The sequence below is a fragment of the Amblyomma americanum genome, chromosome 3 (genome assembly GCF_052857255.1).
Source record: "Amblyomma americanum isolate KBUSLIRL-KWMA chromosome 3, ASM5285725v1, whole genome shotgun sequence".
In the NCBI taxonomy this organism is placed as follows: Eukaryota; Metazoa; Arthropoda; class Arachnida; order Ixodida; family Ixodidae; genus Amblyomma; species Amblyomma americanum.
Genome location: NC_135499.1, coordinates 55,825,574 through 55,842,640, shown reverse-complemented (window position 1 = coordinate 55,842,640; position 17,067 = coordinate 55,825,574). Strand labels below are relative to the sequence as shown.

The window sequence follows — 17,067 nt, the reverse complement described above, 5'->3', positions numbered from 1 at the left end:
TACTCTGCCTGTGGTTGAGATTTTTTTTTTTAGGCTACTAGCATGGCTTTTTTTTTAAAGACAATGCTCTTCACCTCGTCTGAGGCTGTCGAAATATAAAATATATTTACTACTCCTATTTACTATATATATTTACCTATTTACTATTTGTTTACTGTTTATTTACTATTTATATTTACTACTCCACTTTCATTATATATGCTGATGATACCACACTTCTCTTCTCCAAATCTCCAGATGACCTAACCCTACATGCTAACCACATGCTTTCTAAGTTACATCTCTGGTCTATTGAAAACAGCCTGTTAATAAACACCGTTAAAACTAAAGCCTTACTCTTTAAACCGAAAAACATGAACACTGCGTTACCTAGTGATATACTAATACTGAATACTTTTAAAATCGAAGTTGTACGAACATTCAAATGTTTGGGCTTGCACTTTGATCATAATATGTCCTGGCACTCTCATATAAATTTTCTTACCGGTAGACTGTCTCAGGTGCTGGGTCTAGTCCGTTCTCTCAGATGTCTTCCCTTTTCTGTAAAACTCTTAATATATAACGCACTTTTCCTCAGTCATCTTAATTACTGCTTTCTTGTATGGGGGACAACAACTTGCACAAACATTCACAGACTGCTTGTCATGCAGAAAAAATTTCTCCACGTCATTTGCAATAAGCCTCACGACTTTCATTCTGCTCCCCTTTTCCGTGATCTTAGAACCCTGACACTTCCCGCCTTATTGAATCACCGCCTGGTTTTATCCTACTGTAAAGACAAAGAATAGAATAGGTAATCTTTGCTCTCTCACTAATCTCACAAAATGCGAAGCTCCCTACACTACTTGAGCTCCAGAGACTTGGTGTGTTCCTCATCCGCGAACTAATTATGGTCACCAAATGTTAAGCTACCGGTTGCCGAAGTTACTAAATGACCTTACTCAATGTAACATCGACGTGCTCACTTGTTCTGTAAGAAACCTGCTTGAAATATTTTTGTACGCATGACTGTGTTCTGTGATAAGCTGTGTACAGCGTTTTTCTTTTTTTTGGTTTTATTTTCTCTTTTACTGTTTGAATTGTATCTTTTACGGTTTTCTTGTTTTGCCTTTGTTTTAACATTTAGTTTATTCATAATCCTTCTCTCCGCCCTGCTGCAGCCACTGTAACGGTACTTGGGGCCAGTCAAGCTGCCCTTGAGTGGCTATTTCCCCTGGTATCTCCCACAACCATTGTATCTCCTTGTTTGTGGAAATAAACACAACTCAACTCAACTATCCTTCTGTGCATTTCTTGCCATTGCTAAATCATTAAGTTTTGAGTAACCGGCTGCATTGGTTGATGACACTGCTTTCTTCTGACAGGGAGAAGAACATGACCTGATCGTCACATCACAACTGCTGCCCTCTTTGATTCACGGTGCTGAAGTCGATAAAGCTGCCACAACAGGGGAGTTTGAAGCAGTAATGCGGGACCTTGCCACTGCTGTTGGATACCTTGTGAAGTCAGCCCAAGCTTTCAATACTCGCACTTGGCATATTTTTTATGGGTTGGTGCAAGACGTTGAAGCCATGTTGAAGGTTGGTACAAGTGCTTGTGTTCATCTCGGCAGAGCTGCATGCTTGAAGTTGTGTTCCTACATTAGTTCTTCTAGCAGGGAACAGGTGAGAGAAAGCATGATAGGAGGGGAGGGCAGTGTTGCGTAGCTTCGATTCTAGCATGGATGGCATTCACAAATGTCACGTGAGGTCACAAAATGCTATACAATGTGTTCATACAGCACAACTCTCAGCGAGTTTAGTGCATTACTCAACATGGCGTAAATGCTGCATAATATTTTTGTACGTGTTTCTTGAACAGAGTTGATAACCAATTGATTGAATCAAACTTTTCTGTCCGGAATGGTCATGTGGTGTGCAGAAAGCTAATCCATGTGGTATGGTGAAATATCCCAGTCGAAATACACAATATTTTCTGTCTTCACAGCAAAATTTCCTCTCGTCACTGAAGAATTATCTGTAGTGTCCTGCTGTCTCTTGTGGTAACGACAGAATTACAGAAATATACTACAACAAATTTTGCAGTACTACATAAAAATTTGTCGTCATGACAAAACAAAACAATTTGTCGTTTTTGGGTATGATTCAGTCATTTTTTTTCAACTGGGGTTGTTTCAGAATAATGTTTCTCCATTCAGAATGGTGATAACTGGTGGTTCACCTTAATTTATTCATAATTATCTGTGACAGACTGGGTGGCGTGTGTGAATAAAAATGAAGATAACCCGAGAAGAATGAATGAATTGTGAAAGGAAAGAAGCAAAGAGAAATTTGAAAAGCACTTGTATGCTAGAAAGCCATATAATTGTGGCATTTATTAGAAACCTCGGTATACCTGAGGTAATATAAATTTTTAGTGCATGATGTGTGGGTGACTCAACATACGTGAAACTTTTGATATGTGCACAAATGATTTTTGTATGCATCTCTATGCACATACTTATGCTTAAAGACCATGGATTAATGTGTTATGAGAATAACATAGAGTTATGCTTTTTTGCAGGTGTATTTCCAGAGCAGTTGTGCTCCTCAAGTGAGCAGGCATTTCTTCTCAAAATGGCTTGATATCTCAATATTTGTTGCTTTTGAGAGGTTGCCCTTACGCTTCAGAACTTCACCAATAGGCGGTGCTTATCCGGCACGCTTAAAAGATTTGCACAATGTGACTTCTCCAACTGGGTGTGTACCTATTTTTCTTGGTCATTTTTGTGGTGCTTCTACTTTGTTACCACAGGGTGGCTACAGATCAGCCAAGCAGCCGTTTTGATGACCCTTTAGAATGTTTAAGGCAGCAACCAAGAAAATCAGTAACCCTTTCTCGTATAGGCATCACTATGCCCATCACAGAGATGGCAGTTATCATGATATAGTGCCGCTTTTTTTTATTGCCTCACACTGCGCCTCGTTTGCTCATTGTCTGAAAGAGTGTGAGAAAGAAGTTAAAGGGAAGCTTGAGAATGCAGAGAGCGCATCTGAGAATGCACAATTCGGTGTCTCCTTGAATGTACGCTGAGGTTATGGATAATTTTCTCTGGGTGTGACATTTTCGTTACGCTCAGCTTACTTGGACTTGCACCTTTCGCAGTGCTATGTCGACTTTCCTGGTCAAGTAAGTGGTGATATACTGCCAAAAGTGTGGAAGGTGGAATGCTTAAAGAGCAAAAAATAAAAGGACTAATCAATAGTCATTGATTGAAGTCATAATCATTGATTGAAGTCGGAGACCCCCCAGAAAAAACTCCTGATGAATGTCTCTGGTCCCAATAGCACACCTATGTCTCTAAGTACTGGTAGAAAGAAATGGAGGCTGTGTACTAGCTTTGACATGTTGATGGCTGTATGTGCTCTGGGTAATAACTTTTTTTGGAACGGGTAGGGCGGCGCTTCAGCCTGCAACTGGTAGTGCTTGCTTGTGCATTCTCATTGGCCGACTCTGAATGAGCACAGCTGTCTTTATTCGCACTGGGGCTAGAAGACTCCACTGTGAGCAATAATTTGGGATGCTTTCCTCTTGCAGTGAATCCACACTGACGCAGCTGCACCCAGTTCTCGTGGGTTATACGTTTCCCTTCGTCGCATTCAGAGGGCGAACAGTGCTTCCATATCATTGGCACCCGGACATAGCATCTACATTCGTTTTGAACCCAAGTGGTGTGAGTCTGCAGAGGCAAGAAACGTTTGAAGTGAATTTCACCAGACAAAATGTGAGTGCTGGGACGAAAAATTATCTAGCACTATTACTCGTGTCAAAATAAGGAAGGAATTAATCACTGGCATCTACCCAGCTGCAGCCATATGGATACAAAGGAAAGCTTACAGCTTCAACAGAAACTTCGTAGTTGAAAAAAAAAGCGTCCTTGTCTGAGGTTCGAACTCGGAACCATCGTCAGTCGAGGGCAGTTTTTCAACCTGCTGAGCTAACTGGATCGATGATACTGAGTAATCACTCCCTTATTACAAATCTACTCCACCTTGGGGGGATTCCCCTAAACATTGGATCAATACCGTTCCTACTTATAGCTGTTGATCAATTCACTGTCACCCTACCACCTGCTAGCCGTCCTAGTTAACTCGATTGGTAGAGCAACTGCTCCAGGCAGGTGGTGGTCCCAGGTTCGATCCCCGGACCGGGGCGAATTTTTCTTCAACTATGATGTTTCTGTGAAAGCTGTATAGCTTTCCTCTGTAGCAGTATGACTGCACTTGGGTGGATGCTAATGTGTAACTACTCCCTTGTTGCAAATCTACTCAGGCTTAGGGGACCGCTACTCATGTGGCGCGCTACTTCTTTTCTATATGTGTGCAATTTTCGTCATGATCTCATGCCGAAAACTTTTTAATGCTTATAGCTTCTGCTATAGGCAAACTTGGGTAAACCTTGTCTACGAACCACGGCAAATGGGAGGGACAACTTGAAACGAACTTTGAAAACTTTTTGTCTGACCGGTTATCACCTTGGTGCACGCTAAAGCAAATGATGCGCCGTGAATGGAAGGGTTCTATTTGGCCCTTTGGAGCCTCTGCTATCGCAGCGAAGATGAGACTGCCAGTGGCAGTGTGTGGCACAGCGATGCCGTCTCACCATCTACAAGCTTCGATGCCTGCCATAGGGGAAGTGATGTATGAGAAGAATGCACTTGTGGGCGTTCCAACACGAGGCTTACGAACGATCAGACGCGGGGCATCCATAAAAAGAAAAACTCTGTGGACGCTTAAGTCACCTTAAGAGTGGAATATGATGACATTAGATTTTACATTTGTCGCAGCTTCTGTTGCAAGTTCTGTATGTGTTTGCATAAGTTTTTTTGCAATCTCGGTCTATCAACCGTTATATTCGGGCTGCTAGCTGCTCAGGTATCCACTATGCTGTGATGGTGCCAACATTTGCATATATCGAATTTTTTAAAATCATTTTTATTTTGGTTCTCTATCAAAGTTGCCGTTTAGAAACTAAGTTGCTCACAACCCGGTGGGCAGTTTGTGATGACATCACAAGGTCTCGTGACCTTTCTGGACCAATCATTAATTTAATTGCCACCCGCAAAATTGGGTGGTTGTGATAACGTCAAAAGGTCACAGGACCTTTCTTTAATTAGGGTGGACCATCAGGACAGATGTTATGATGTCACACAGTCACATGACCTCTCTGAACCAATCAGCGAATTTCGTGGCACTGAACATCGGCGAGGTTTTGGCATGACGGCAACTCTAATGCTGTCGCATTAAAAAGAAGAGTGAGGGCAGCGGAAAGATAGTGGCACTGGGCGTGCACTGTGCCCGATTTGTTCCATGGATGGTGCGGTTGTATTTTTGAGTTGTGCTACCCTGAAATGAGGTCGGTTGACTCGAGACACAGTAAGGTTACACGTTTTTGTCGTTAGCTACTGAATCCTGGATCGTTCTGCACTTCAGTGTCATGGGCGGGAGTAGTGCTTTGTAGTGTGGTGTGGCGTGGCATGACCTGTGTGAGACGGAGTTCAAGAATGCTGCTGGTACCACATAAGACCCATCCTAGACAGTGTTTCACTGCTTCTGCCAAGCATTTCATGCTAAAATCTACTCTCGACGATGAGTGAAACTGAACGTCTTTCGCATAAGAAAACTCATGATTAACATTTGTAGCTACCTGTTAACTGTTGGCACAGAGCTGCGCTCTTTTCTCGAGTTCAGTTTGAGGAAACCGTGTTTTCTGTGGTATGACGCTCGGTGTGTTAAAGTCATCGCTCTCCCTTGCACATGTAGCAAATGGTTGCTCATTGTTCAGCGGACATGAGGAAGGGGCTTTGATAAAAAGAACAAGTTAATTTATGGTGCAGTTGTTGCAATTTGATTATTTTCGCAATGAAAAGGGATTTTATGAATACTTTGTAGGGAAAAAGGAGAAATGACATAACAGCAGTGCCTACCAAAACATAAGGATGCCAGTTGCGTACCATATGTTGATGGTTCGGAATAAAAAATAAGATGAAAGGAATAAGAAAGGTTTGTTTGGCCAATAATTCTGACACTGAGGGGATAATTTTTTGTGCAGAAGCAGCATGGGATGAGTCTTCTTCTGAAAGCTGGCACCGTCCACATGCACAAACTGCAAGACTCTCAACATATCTCAGAGTTTCACTTGTACATGAGAGCAAAGGCTGAACATGCAGATGTCAAACTGCAGGTCTATGTAAGGTAAGTTTGTTGTTGAAAAAGGGCATATATATCTTGCATAAAGTTTTCGGGAAAATCTTATTGTCAGGCTGAAAGGGCCATGTACTTTGGTCTGCTATGAGACCAGCTACAACAGAAAGGCAACTATAGCCACATTTGCCTAAGTGTCAGCGGTGTGCCCGGAACTTTGTCTCAACCTGGACTTTATACGCAGGTGAGCAAAGTTTCAGGTGTGTTGCAGACACTTTCCATCGTCAACGCATCTGCAAGGAGTGCCAGGGGCGAAGACAACGCAGTTTAATAGCATAGTTTTTTGTTGCTGTGGCGCGGTCGGTTAATTTTTCTATTGTCACATTTTGCGGCCGTTCTGGCAGTGCAACATAGTTGAATCTGTGAAGACTTGTAGGTGAGCATCTACAGGTGCATATAGACCCTCACCTCATGGCGCGCGCTTGCACACACTGGCGGCACTGTCAGAGCCCAGTTCTCGCCAGCATGCCCAAGCTCAGTGTTAGCGTTCGCGCACCATCCGAAAACTGACAATGATAAGCGCGACGAGGAAGCCGTGGGAAAGTGGGGGCACGAAAAAGACGTTAAAAAACTTCAGAAAAGCAGCTATCAAAAGCATACGTCAGGGAAGAGTTAGCACTGTTGTTCACTTGTCTTCATGTGACCTTCTACAGTTTGTTCTCCATGTCGTATCATTATGGGAACACGACCAAGGGGAAAAGCCTGTTACAAGCTTTTTTTTTTCTTTTCACCATGTAAAAACTAGTTTCTTTGCATTTTGTAGCGATAGCTACATTACACTAGCATTTCGAGCCTTCAGCATGGAGGCGCCGTGGCGGTGCCGTGGCTGGTCACGTGGTTGGTCACAAGGTGCGGAGCAGCTGCTGGCGGCGAAACCGAGCGGGGGGTGAGTGGAGAGGGGGAGAGGGAGAGAGAGTGAATCCACATCCAGGGATGAAGATGAAGAAGGAACACCCAGAGAAACGGAGCGGCAAAAGCCTGACTTTGCAATTCGACTGAGCCAGTTCCACTCGGCCAGCTGAAGCTGTCACGTCACTCAAGGTTTAACCAGAGCTAAACCACAACCACATTTTTTCTAGCAGTCAGTCGTGCCTCGTTCTTTGTCCTGGCACCATTTATGCTGAGTGCACTGGCCTTGCTCCGCAGCAATCTGCCTGAAGGTTTGTCTCAACCTTTTTCCGTCTAGGTGAGCAAAGTTTCAGGTGTGTTGCTCAGGATGCAGTATCAGCAGCTCCTTCGGAGACCAGGCTGTTACATGGAGAAAATTACTGGCGACATTTGTGTGAATACATCTTAAAACATTTTTATCGTTCCCTCAATGTATTCGTTTCTTTCCTTTCTTCACTTAGTTCTGGTGCTGGAGGTGCTCTCACACCCAACAGGGTAACTATTCGCCGTATTTCCAATTCCATTGAGGTCATCATTGAGAAGTCCACTCTGCAAGGTGAGCTTACCACTGGCACAGTCTCTGTGCTGTCACTTTGTAGGATGGATGGCACTAAAAATCATTATTCAACTCAAGGCTTGTTTGAACCCGTCTGAACCTGGGTTCACTGCAGTGGAAACCAGGTGGTCATGAAAGGTCCCCAGGTGGTCCAAATTATTCTGAAGCCCTTCACTGCATCACTTCTTTCTTCCTCTCTTCTTTCAGTCTCTCTTTAATCCCTTCTCTTATGGTGTGGTTCAGGTGTCCCTTGATATGTGAGACAGATACTGCACCATTTCCTTTCCTCAAAAACCAATTTTAATTTTTAAAGTGAAAGCTTTACTGGCCAGGTGCTCTGAGGAGGCACATGACATTACAACCCATGCCTCGCCAAGGATATTTCTCTCTCTCTCGCTCCCTAGTCACTACTGAGCATGTGCCACTATAGTAGCACAGAGCCACAGGGCCCCTGTGCAGCGCCATTGCTTTCCTCAAAATCCAACTTTCAATTTTCAGTTATCTCTTTCTTCATTCCCTCCCTCCTTTATCCCTTCCTTTGTTCAGTGAGATATGTGAGACATGTGAGACAGTTACTGTGCCATTTCATTTCCTCAAAAACCAAACAAAGCAAGTGAGCCCATGTGACAACTTGGCAAAGGGGCTTCATTTTCAGGAAAGGCAAGATGCACAACCGGCTCTGGGTCAGTGGAGGCCTCAATCTCACTTTCATGTGTGTGGGGTTGGTGCCCAACTGCAAAAGCCTGCTTTTATTGTGTTTCGCACACTGGATAAGCAGTGCACCCTCCCTTCCACTCTGGGAGGTGGCATGCAGTTAATGGTTGATCACGAGAGACTGATCACCAAATGAACAATGCAGCCTAGCTATTGCTGCAGTGCTGCATGTCAGCCACAACGCTGTCAGCGCTAATGCATTCAGGCCACATCTCTCTCTCTCACCACCGGCATATGTATCAAAGCAGGAATGAGGCGTCCACATATCTAGGGAGCCAGTTATGCGCCCTTCCTTTCCTCAAAGCCATCGTTGTCTATTAGAACATTGTCATCGTCAACGCCAATGAACACAGTGAACGCCAACATCTTTCGCTTTGTTGGATTAGCTGAGCTAATCCACATTAATTTTTTTACTCAAGGCTTGTATCATTGGGCCCATTTTAGTTGAGGATGTTTGAAACTACCCTTGGAAATCATCCCAGGCAAAGAAAATGACAGAACCGGTCAGAAATACAAATACAAAATGTTTGGTAGTTTTGTTGTAACAAGGTTTTTCTGTTATTTTGTAGTTTTTGCTGTAGTGTGTATAGTGTGTTGTGTTGGGTTTTATGGCACATAGGCGACTCAGGCCATCATACTGTAGTTTTTTTCTGTAGTACTTTTCTGTAGTCTGTAGATCCGTAGTACTTTTCTGCAGTAACTACACAACATTCTGTTACTACGAAAATTTCAATTGTTATACAAGTTCTTGATCAAAAAATTACAGAAAGTCTGTTATGACGATAGAAATTTTAGAGTAGTGTTTTTCAACTGACATATAATTCTTTTCCTGCGTTTTGTGGTTGGCCACTCTGAAAATTGTGCAGGTTCTATGAACAGTAGTACATGTGGGGTCATGTGGTCAAGATAGGCCGGGCCAGTGTGGCAATGAGAGCGAGCCCAAAGAGGGCTGGGTGGAAGGGGAAGAGACAGCTGTTGTTGCAGTGGGAAAAAAAAAGCTTAAAAGCACTTCTTTCTTCCACCCAGTCAACCCTGAACAACTGCCGTGTTGGCGCCGAAACGTCGCTTCTCCCATGAGACTTTGGTCGTTGTGGTTCAGTTTTTTCTCTTTTCGTCTCAACATCTACCATTTTACACACCCCCCCATACAAAGACAAAAGGTTTTAAAGTAGCTTGTTGCAATTTTTATTTGCATCTTGCCTTCAGCTATATGCTAGTGTTATAAATGTGGATTGTATGGCTTCAGAGTCGTCAGTTTTCCTCCTTTGCACAATGACAGCTAGGTGCCCGGCACCAAGGAAACCTAATGCAGTGGACAGTTCTGCACCTTGGTTTACTGCGCACTACTACAAGTGCCTTGTATGTTTCTGTGTCTGTTTATTTGTCTCATCATTTGTAGGGTTGTGTTGTAATGGTCAGTAAACCAAGGTGTTCCCGCTGAGCCGCATTCTTACGTTCATTTAATTATTCTTCTCTGCAACAATTGATTCTCTGACTCTCTCTGTCTATGTTTACGCTGGTGCAGCAGCAAAAGACATATTTATGGCTGATAAAAATGAGTTCAAAATTTTCCCACCTTAGATCTTAAAAGTGGCACTCGATTAAAATTTGTGACGTCCACACCAAACACTGGTTGCCGCTGCTTTGAAGTGAATGAAGGTGTAGCGTAGCCTCAGGGATCTGCGGATTTTTGGGAAATTCAGCTAGAAGTTTGGAAACTTCTAGCTGACTCCGCCTACATTGCCGTCATGCGGCCTGAGCGCTAGATGGCAAGTAGGAATGAATGGCACTCCTGATGCCTTGTGCTCATTTTGCTGCGTTTTGTCGCATCACATTTTCTTTACCTGGCCATGAACCCTTCAGAATCGTTGACTGTTTCAACGCGTGTCACTGCAGAAGAACAAATAATTTCTAATGCCAGTCAAATGCTTTTCAGGTGACTGTTCCAAGAATGAATTTTTGCTCTTTTTTTTGTGGCTACTGTGGACAGTGATCGATGACTTCAGTTTGTAGACACTCGCATATGCCCTTCTGCTTGACTCCGACAGCATTGCACAGATGGCCTAAAATGTCAAGTAATTTTTTAACATGACGAAAATTTATGCAATATGAAAATAGAGGATTAAATGTGGGCCTAGTGATTTATATTTCTATCGTATAAGAAAATGGAATGCATGAAGTGGCAGCTTTCTGCGCCGTATATCGGTCAGTGGTCGATATATTTTAGAATGCTCCAATCCTTGCAGGCAGGAACTGCGTCATGAAATTTTTAAATGGCATGGAAAAAGGGGTGAAGGAGGCTGGTATGGTGTGAATGGGGCATGATGCCCCTTTGGCTTTCCTGCTGTACGACAATATTTGAGGTGACTGCCATCACTGAGGGATGTAGTCGAAGCGCCAAAGAAGGGCAGATTCTGTTTGCATGCAATTAGCCCGTGTCAACATTGACGCCTTAATGGTGTACGGTGGGGGCAAAATGAAGCGAGATAGAAAACATTCAAGTACGCGCATCACAGTGAAATGGTTTTAAGGGATATTTTTATGGCTAATTCTTTCTTTCTTTTCAGCTGTAACGACAGCTTTTCGGAAGTGATAACTAATCCAATTAGTATTAATGTCATAGCATTTAAGCTGTCGCCGACGGGAAACCTCTCCTTCTGTTACAAAATTCCCCTATCGGTCGAGAGGGTTATGACGTCATCAAAGTCACATGTATGTATCACGAATGTATCATGTATGTTGTTTTTTCTTGTGCTTTGCAGATGGCGATGAATACCATTTGATTGTGGCACGAGAACCGGAACGTCTTGGGCACTGGAAGCTAACCTATGGACTGTCAAGCTTTCCCTATTACCTGGAATGCTTTTGGCAGCGATGTATGCAGTTCTGGCCAGAAAAAGACGCCTGGGATAGTTCTGGTTGCGTAGAAACTGAGGCAACGGACGCTCACTATGTTGGCTGCAGGCATGTTCTATTTCCATCTCAGCCTTCCATATTTCGGTTCACGCACTCTAAACAGAAAGCAGTAAAAAGGGAGTAAGCTTGCCTCTAATGCACTCTCTTTTATAAAGGAGTGTGCAAGAAGACATATTACTACCTTCTTACTCCCATATAGGCGGAGTCATGTTGTGTGTGTTTGTGTGTGGTAATTGCTGTACTGAGTGCATTGTAAAGGAAAGTGTGGGAATAACGTGCATTTTTAAATGCATGTGAGCTGGACGAGGCAGGTGAATTTATGAACAGTGTTGTGCACATTATTTTTGTTCATGGGTGTTTTTGTAGCAGGGCATCAATGTAACTGCTGCTTCCATGCAGTATAAGCATGAGTGCATTCCTGTGCCCATATTTTCGTGTGACAGCTGAGGTTGAATAAATTAACACTGATGACTCTTGAGTGGCTTGATACTAATGAGGTAACATTATAACGTACGTATATATGGTCATTTGCAGATGATGCTCGTTCACAAACCGTGAACACCGAAGCCCACATTAAAAATCTGTGTGCTCTGTTAATCTGTATTTCTTTATGCACAAAAGCTTCTTGTCTGTCCTGATGTGATATAGTTATATACGTCCTCTGCTGTATTTTAATGCTATTGACCTATGCATGTTTTTGTCTGGGTTGGTGTGAAAGTGGAAAGCCTAATTTTGCAGCAAAAAAATGGTTTGGCTGCTCTAGTTGTCGGTGACAAGAAGAAACTGGTGGGAAAAGCCAATGTAGTCAATTGAAACACTATGAAAATTAAGGAAAAGATACTGCACATTACGTATAGCGTTGTCCTCGAAGGTCTGTGACGTTCCTTTCTGGCAACACTGTGTTTCGCTGCTGCCTCGTGGCTCGAGCGTTTGCGTGTGTCGATACCAGCTGGCGGGGCAAGACCCATGCAGAAAATGCTGCATCTGTCCACGTCGCTGCTCCTCGGACTTTAGGACGAAAGAGGGAGTGCTTTAGTGGCGCTGGCTGCATGTGAACGTCTTCATTCGCATTACATTAGCAAAGCCCGCGAGCACCCATGAACACTCCTGAGCAGAGACTCGAATTGAAGTTGCTTCAGCAGCCGGGGCCGTGCTTTAGCAGCATGGCGCAAGGCGAAACACGGGAACGAAATCAATGTCTGCTCGCCATCGCGATTTCCACCAGTGTGGAAGTGAGGCATGCTTTGCCTTAGAGGACAGCTGTGCACACTGCTGGGATCTACTAAAACAGGAGTGGGTCTGAAAATGTGGTGTCACCATGGAAGGCTTCTTGTGAGGTGAAGCTGAAAGTGGGCCTCTTCCCTTTAAAAACTTAACTTTCGTGCAAGTCAATTGTGGTCTACTATTCGAAATCAGATATCAAACACACAAGGTTGCAATGGCAAGCTGGACGTGCTTTTTAAAAAGCCGCCCAATCCTCCTTTCCCACAGTCGTCCTCCAGTTGCACCATCTGCAGGGAATAAGCGGCGGTTGCTGCCAGTCACATAATCTGGAATGTGGTCCGGGTTCCTATTAGTAGTATTCCTATTAGTTCCTGTTAGTTCCTATTAGTAGTATTCCTAGTATTAGTATTACTATTAGTAGTACACGACCGACCATCAGCAGAAATGTTGGAGGGGGATGGGAGAGTGCTAACAGCAATACTAAAATTGGATCAGCGCCCTGTGCACATTTTTTTATAGGGAAAGCAGTGCTAGTAGCTAGGGCCTACTACTTTCCCACCCTCTTACTGTCACTTTCGATGCACCGCCTTTCTCTATCCCTGCCCCCTTCACCCTCCATGAAGCACCATCCACCACACACCCATCCAACTCTGCCTTCCTGGAGTACTACCCAGCACCACCCACCTACCACCACCCTCCACAAGGTCTACACCCACTAGAGGCCAGATTGAATTCAAAGGTGCAATGGGAAAGCTATCTGCCTTCCAGAAGCACCAACCACCTCCCCACCTCCTTAGCTAGGGGGCTGCCCACCCAACCACCATCACTCTCGAATCACCTCCGCACACCTACACCTTCCAGAAAAATTTTATAGCATGTGTGGAGCCTCGGCTTTCAGTAAAAACAGCAAAATAATCATATAGGGTAAATCCTACTGCTTTTGCTGAATTGTCACATTAGATATAGTCATCCCATAATTTTTTTTTGTGAGGCAAATTAGAAGAGCAGCTGCGCGAGTCTCACCCCAGAGTGGCAGGGCCAAGACTGAAGAGTGTCCGTGATGACAACTGACAGATCCTGTGAGACGTTCTGGACGTGTATTTTGTCGCTGCCTGCCATGGTCACATACGAGGGCACTTTCACAGCTGTGCCCTCTATGCAGGGCTGTGTCTTGAATAATGCGTTTCTTTGTTTTGGTGTCGATCCTAACAGATAACTTAAAGTGGCAGCAAATGAACGACTGCAGAAAGAGCATGTGACAGGACACATGCGATGCATGCGACCCATCAAAAAATCCTCCAGAGCACAGATGCCTCTAATAAACAGAATTTTTAGTGACGTTAGCGCGGAAATTTAAAACAGGCCAGTGCATACTTCACTTCCGAATAATGGCCTGAGGGGCAAGTTGGTGTGTGATGAAATGAACGGCGGCGCATGTGGTGTGTCCTTGTTTGCGCCGCCGTTCATTTCTTCACTTCCGAAGTTCGGGCTCTACTCTCCTGTTTTCGCTTCATTCACAGGCCTCGAGAATACATATGTGATTTTGCCACAGAAATTGCTGCCAGTAACATTCGCTCCCGGGTGTACAGAGTCAATTGCACATAGTGGGAAAACTTGAGAGTGTGGGTCTGTGGCTCGCACAGTTACAACTGTGTCAGCCTGGTCAGCGTGACCTACAGTGTGACAAGGTCCAAACAATGTGACAGCACGCCAGCTTTCCGAGTCCCACTAAGTGCGACTGATCCTGTAAGCGCATGCTTTTAGTCACTTAAAATGCAGTCGTTTATTTCAAGTAGTTACAAGTCATTCCTCACTATCTAAAGTGTTCGCATGGTACGATTTTGGCCAACCATTTCCCTTTGCGGCCGTGTGGTTCAGGTGCCAAGGAGGCTCTCGCATCATGTCGATGGTCTCGGGTGTCATTGAAGCCACGCTCGTCGAGGTGCCTGCACACGAGTTCTTTGGGAATCCAGTCAACTGGGCCGTCATTTCCTTTCTGGTGGCAACTGCTGCTGTATATGCCTTTGTGGCGTACTGGCTACGCGTAGGCTGCGCGCCCGCACCGCGGGCCCGGAGAGACTGCGGCCACTTGTTCGCACTGAAGACAGCCCGTTCGACGGTGAAACATCTGTATTTGATCACAGTCCGAACAGGGCCCTTCTTCGATGCCGGAACTTCAGCGACCGTAAGCCCTGATTTCTTTGCTTGCACCTGGTGATGCCAAATGGCATATTTGTAGTTGTGATGAAGCCAAAATGCCGAGGGTATGCTTAAGCTCACTCTGAGCTACTGTTCCCTTATTCAAGCACGCTGGAATTTGGAAATGCCGTCATTAGGCACTTTTGCAAGGTCCTTTGTTTAATTTGCTTCTGGTTAAAGAAAAAAAACTCTGTGCCAAGCAGTCAAAAATTATTTCGATGTAGTCTTCCAACTTCTTTAGTAAAAACTTTCTGAACTCTCTAGAATTCAATATTGGGGAAATTATGTGTCAACTCCGCCGTAGCTGGGTATACTAGATATCGAGAAAACACAATTTACACCTTTCGCATTGCTACAAGCAGAAAAAATTTGCAGGTGGATCTCAGGTGTATATTGCGCCGTCAGTTTGCAAAATCATACTTTAACCTGATGGCTGCGCTTACTATGGCTTGCAAGCAGTATGGTACCTAATTTGACAGCTGGTTGTCTCATAAGACTTTCAAGACAATGTGATGATACCATGGCTAGCAGTGCTTGTGGCATCGTTTTTGGTTTATCGCGTGTTTGTAATGGTCGCAAATAGACGAAATTAGGTTTTTCAGATTATGATATTTGAACACGGATTAGCTTAAGAGGTGCTCGTTCATTTCTATTCTCCTTTTTCTGTAGGGCTGCAACTTAATTGCCTCCTTAGAGTAATGAAGTGAATAACATTACTTTTGTGTGTGTTTAGTGTCAGCCAATTTTTTATGTGACTCTTCTCAACTTGACATTTCAGTGATGCATGTATTTCCTGATTCATACTGTATTTCCACCACAGAACCTTCATCTCTTATTACTCTTGATTTATTTGTATAGCAAAACTCGCTTTTGTGAACCTGTCTCATCCGACGATCACAAGTTTTGCTTGCTGGCATATAGTAGCTATTTGCACATATTTACTGTGCAGTGTTGATAAATTTTAGCGGTGACTCAAAGGGTACAGCGCACGAAGCTTTTCAGAATGCTGCAAGCTACTAAGCGAAAAAGAAGGCCTGATTTCAACAATAATTAACGCACTTGGTCTGGTGGTTTACACCAGTCTTGCTGACGTGCAAAGCAGGGGCAGTGTAGACATGCGCATTTCCAGAGGGTCGCGCGGTTAACTGGAACTTTCTCGTCCAGGTCTCGATGATTCTCCACGGAGAGACGGGGTCAACTGATGTCATAAAGCTTACAGACAAGAGGAGCAACCATCGCCAGGTGTTTCACAGAAGCTCCAGCAATGCCTTCTTGGTCGGGTAAAGTACCAACCATGTTAAAGTTTTTCTGCACCTGAAACTTTGCTCAATGTGAATCATTTTTCAGAGTAGCTTCTTCATTGTTCCTTTTTTCTTTGTTTAATGTGCAGGGGTACATTGCTTCTGCACTTACCGTATTTACTCGAACCTAGGCCGACCCCGATTCTAAGCCGACCCCCTAAAGTCCGAAGCCAACAAAAAAACAAAATATATTACCTCGAATATAGGCTGAGCAAAAAAAGCGAGGGCAGCGTTCACAAAATGCGAACAGCATTTATTGAATCTGAACGTGCAGAGCTCATTCAACGTCGTTGTTGCTGTTAGACTCGTCTCTGTGTTCCTCGTCACTGTCACCTTCAAACAGTGCACTATCTTCAGTACCGTCAAGCTCATTAGATATGCTGCACTTTTTAAAGGCGTGCACGATCAAAGTACCTGGGATGTCGTCCCACGCTGCAGCTACCCAGGCCGCCAGCTGCAATAGCGATGCACGTTTGATGCGGCCCGTTGCCACTAGCACGTGGTGTTCGTCAGTCAACCAGTCCGTGTAATGTTTCCACAGACGATCCTTGAAAGGTTTGTTGATGCAGACATCAAGTGGCTGCAACTGGCCCGTCATGCCACCCGTTATGACAGCGAGATCGGTGTTCTTGGGCGAGCACAGCCTTCACGTTGTCGATCAAGTGCCCATGGCAAGAGTCGACGACAAGGAGCGAGTTCTTTGGCAAAAAGGCTCCTAGATGCCGTCGCCACACAATCTTAATCCACTCTTCCACCATCGCACCCGTCATCCACCCGTTCTCATTTGCCCGCACAATGACATGTCTTGGGAAAGTTTCTTGAGCAGGCAGTGTCTTCCTTTTAAATATCATATAAGGAGGGAGTTTATGCCCATCAGCTGTGCAGCACAGCATCACAGTTGCGCGCTGGTTCTCGTAGCCCGCAGAGCACACCTTCACCTCCTTGGCACCCTTTTCATTCACTGTGTACGCCACTGGCATATCAAAATACACAGCCGTCTGGTCGGCGTTGCCGAAAGCTATCAGCT

The 17,067-nt window shown here is 44.4% G+C and overlaps 1 protein-coding gene across 1 annotated transcript in view; it reads left to right on the top strand.

Annotated features, from left to right (window-relative positions):
• Positions 1 to 17,067, top strand: part of LOC144123740 (uncharacterized) — a 189,058-nt gene that overhangs the window by 103,606 nt on the left and 68,385 nt on the right. Inside the window, exons 24-31 of the mRNA XM_077656508.1 lie at positions 1,365 to 1,580; positions 2,563 to 2,738; positions 3,577 to 3,763; positions 6,091 to 6,233; positions 7,592 to 7,686; positions 11,163 to 11,364; positions 14,419 to 14,725; positions 15,904 to 16,019. Coding sequence (XP_077512634.1) covers positions 1,365 to 1,580; positions 2,563 to 2,738; positions 3,577 to 3,763; positions 6,091 to 6,233; positions 7,592 to 7,686; positions 11,163 to 11,364; positions 14,419 to 14,725; positions 15,904 to 16,019 — 1,442 coding nt within the window. The remainder of the gene's footprint in view (positions 1 to 1,364; positions 1,581 to 2,562; positions 2,739 to 3,576; positions 3,764 to 6,090; positions 6,234 to 7,591; positions 7,687 to 11,162; positions 11,365 to 14,418; positions 14,726 to 15,903; positions 16,020 to 17,067) is intronic.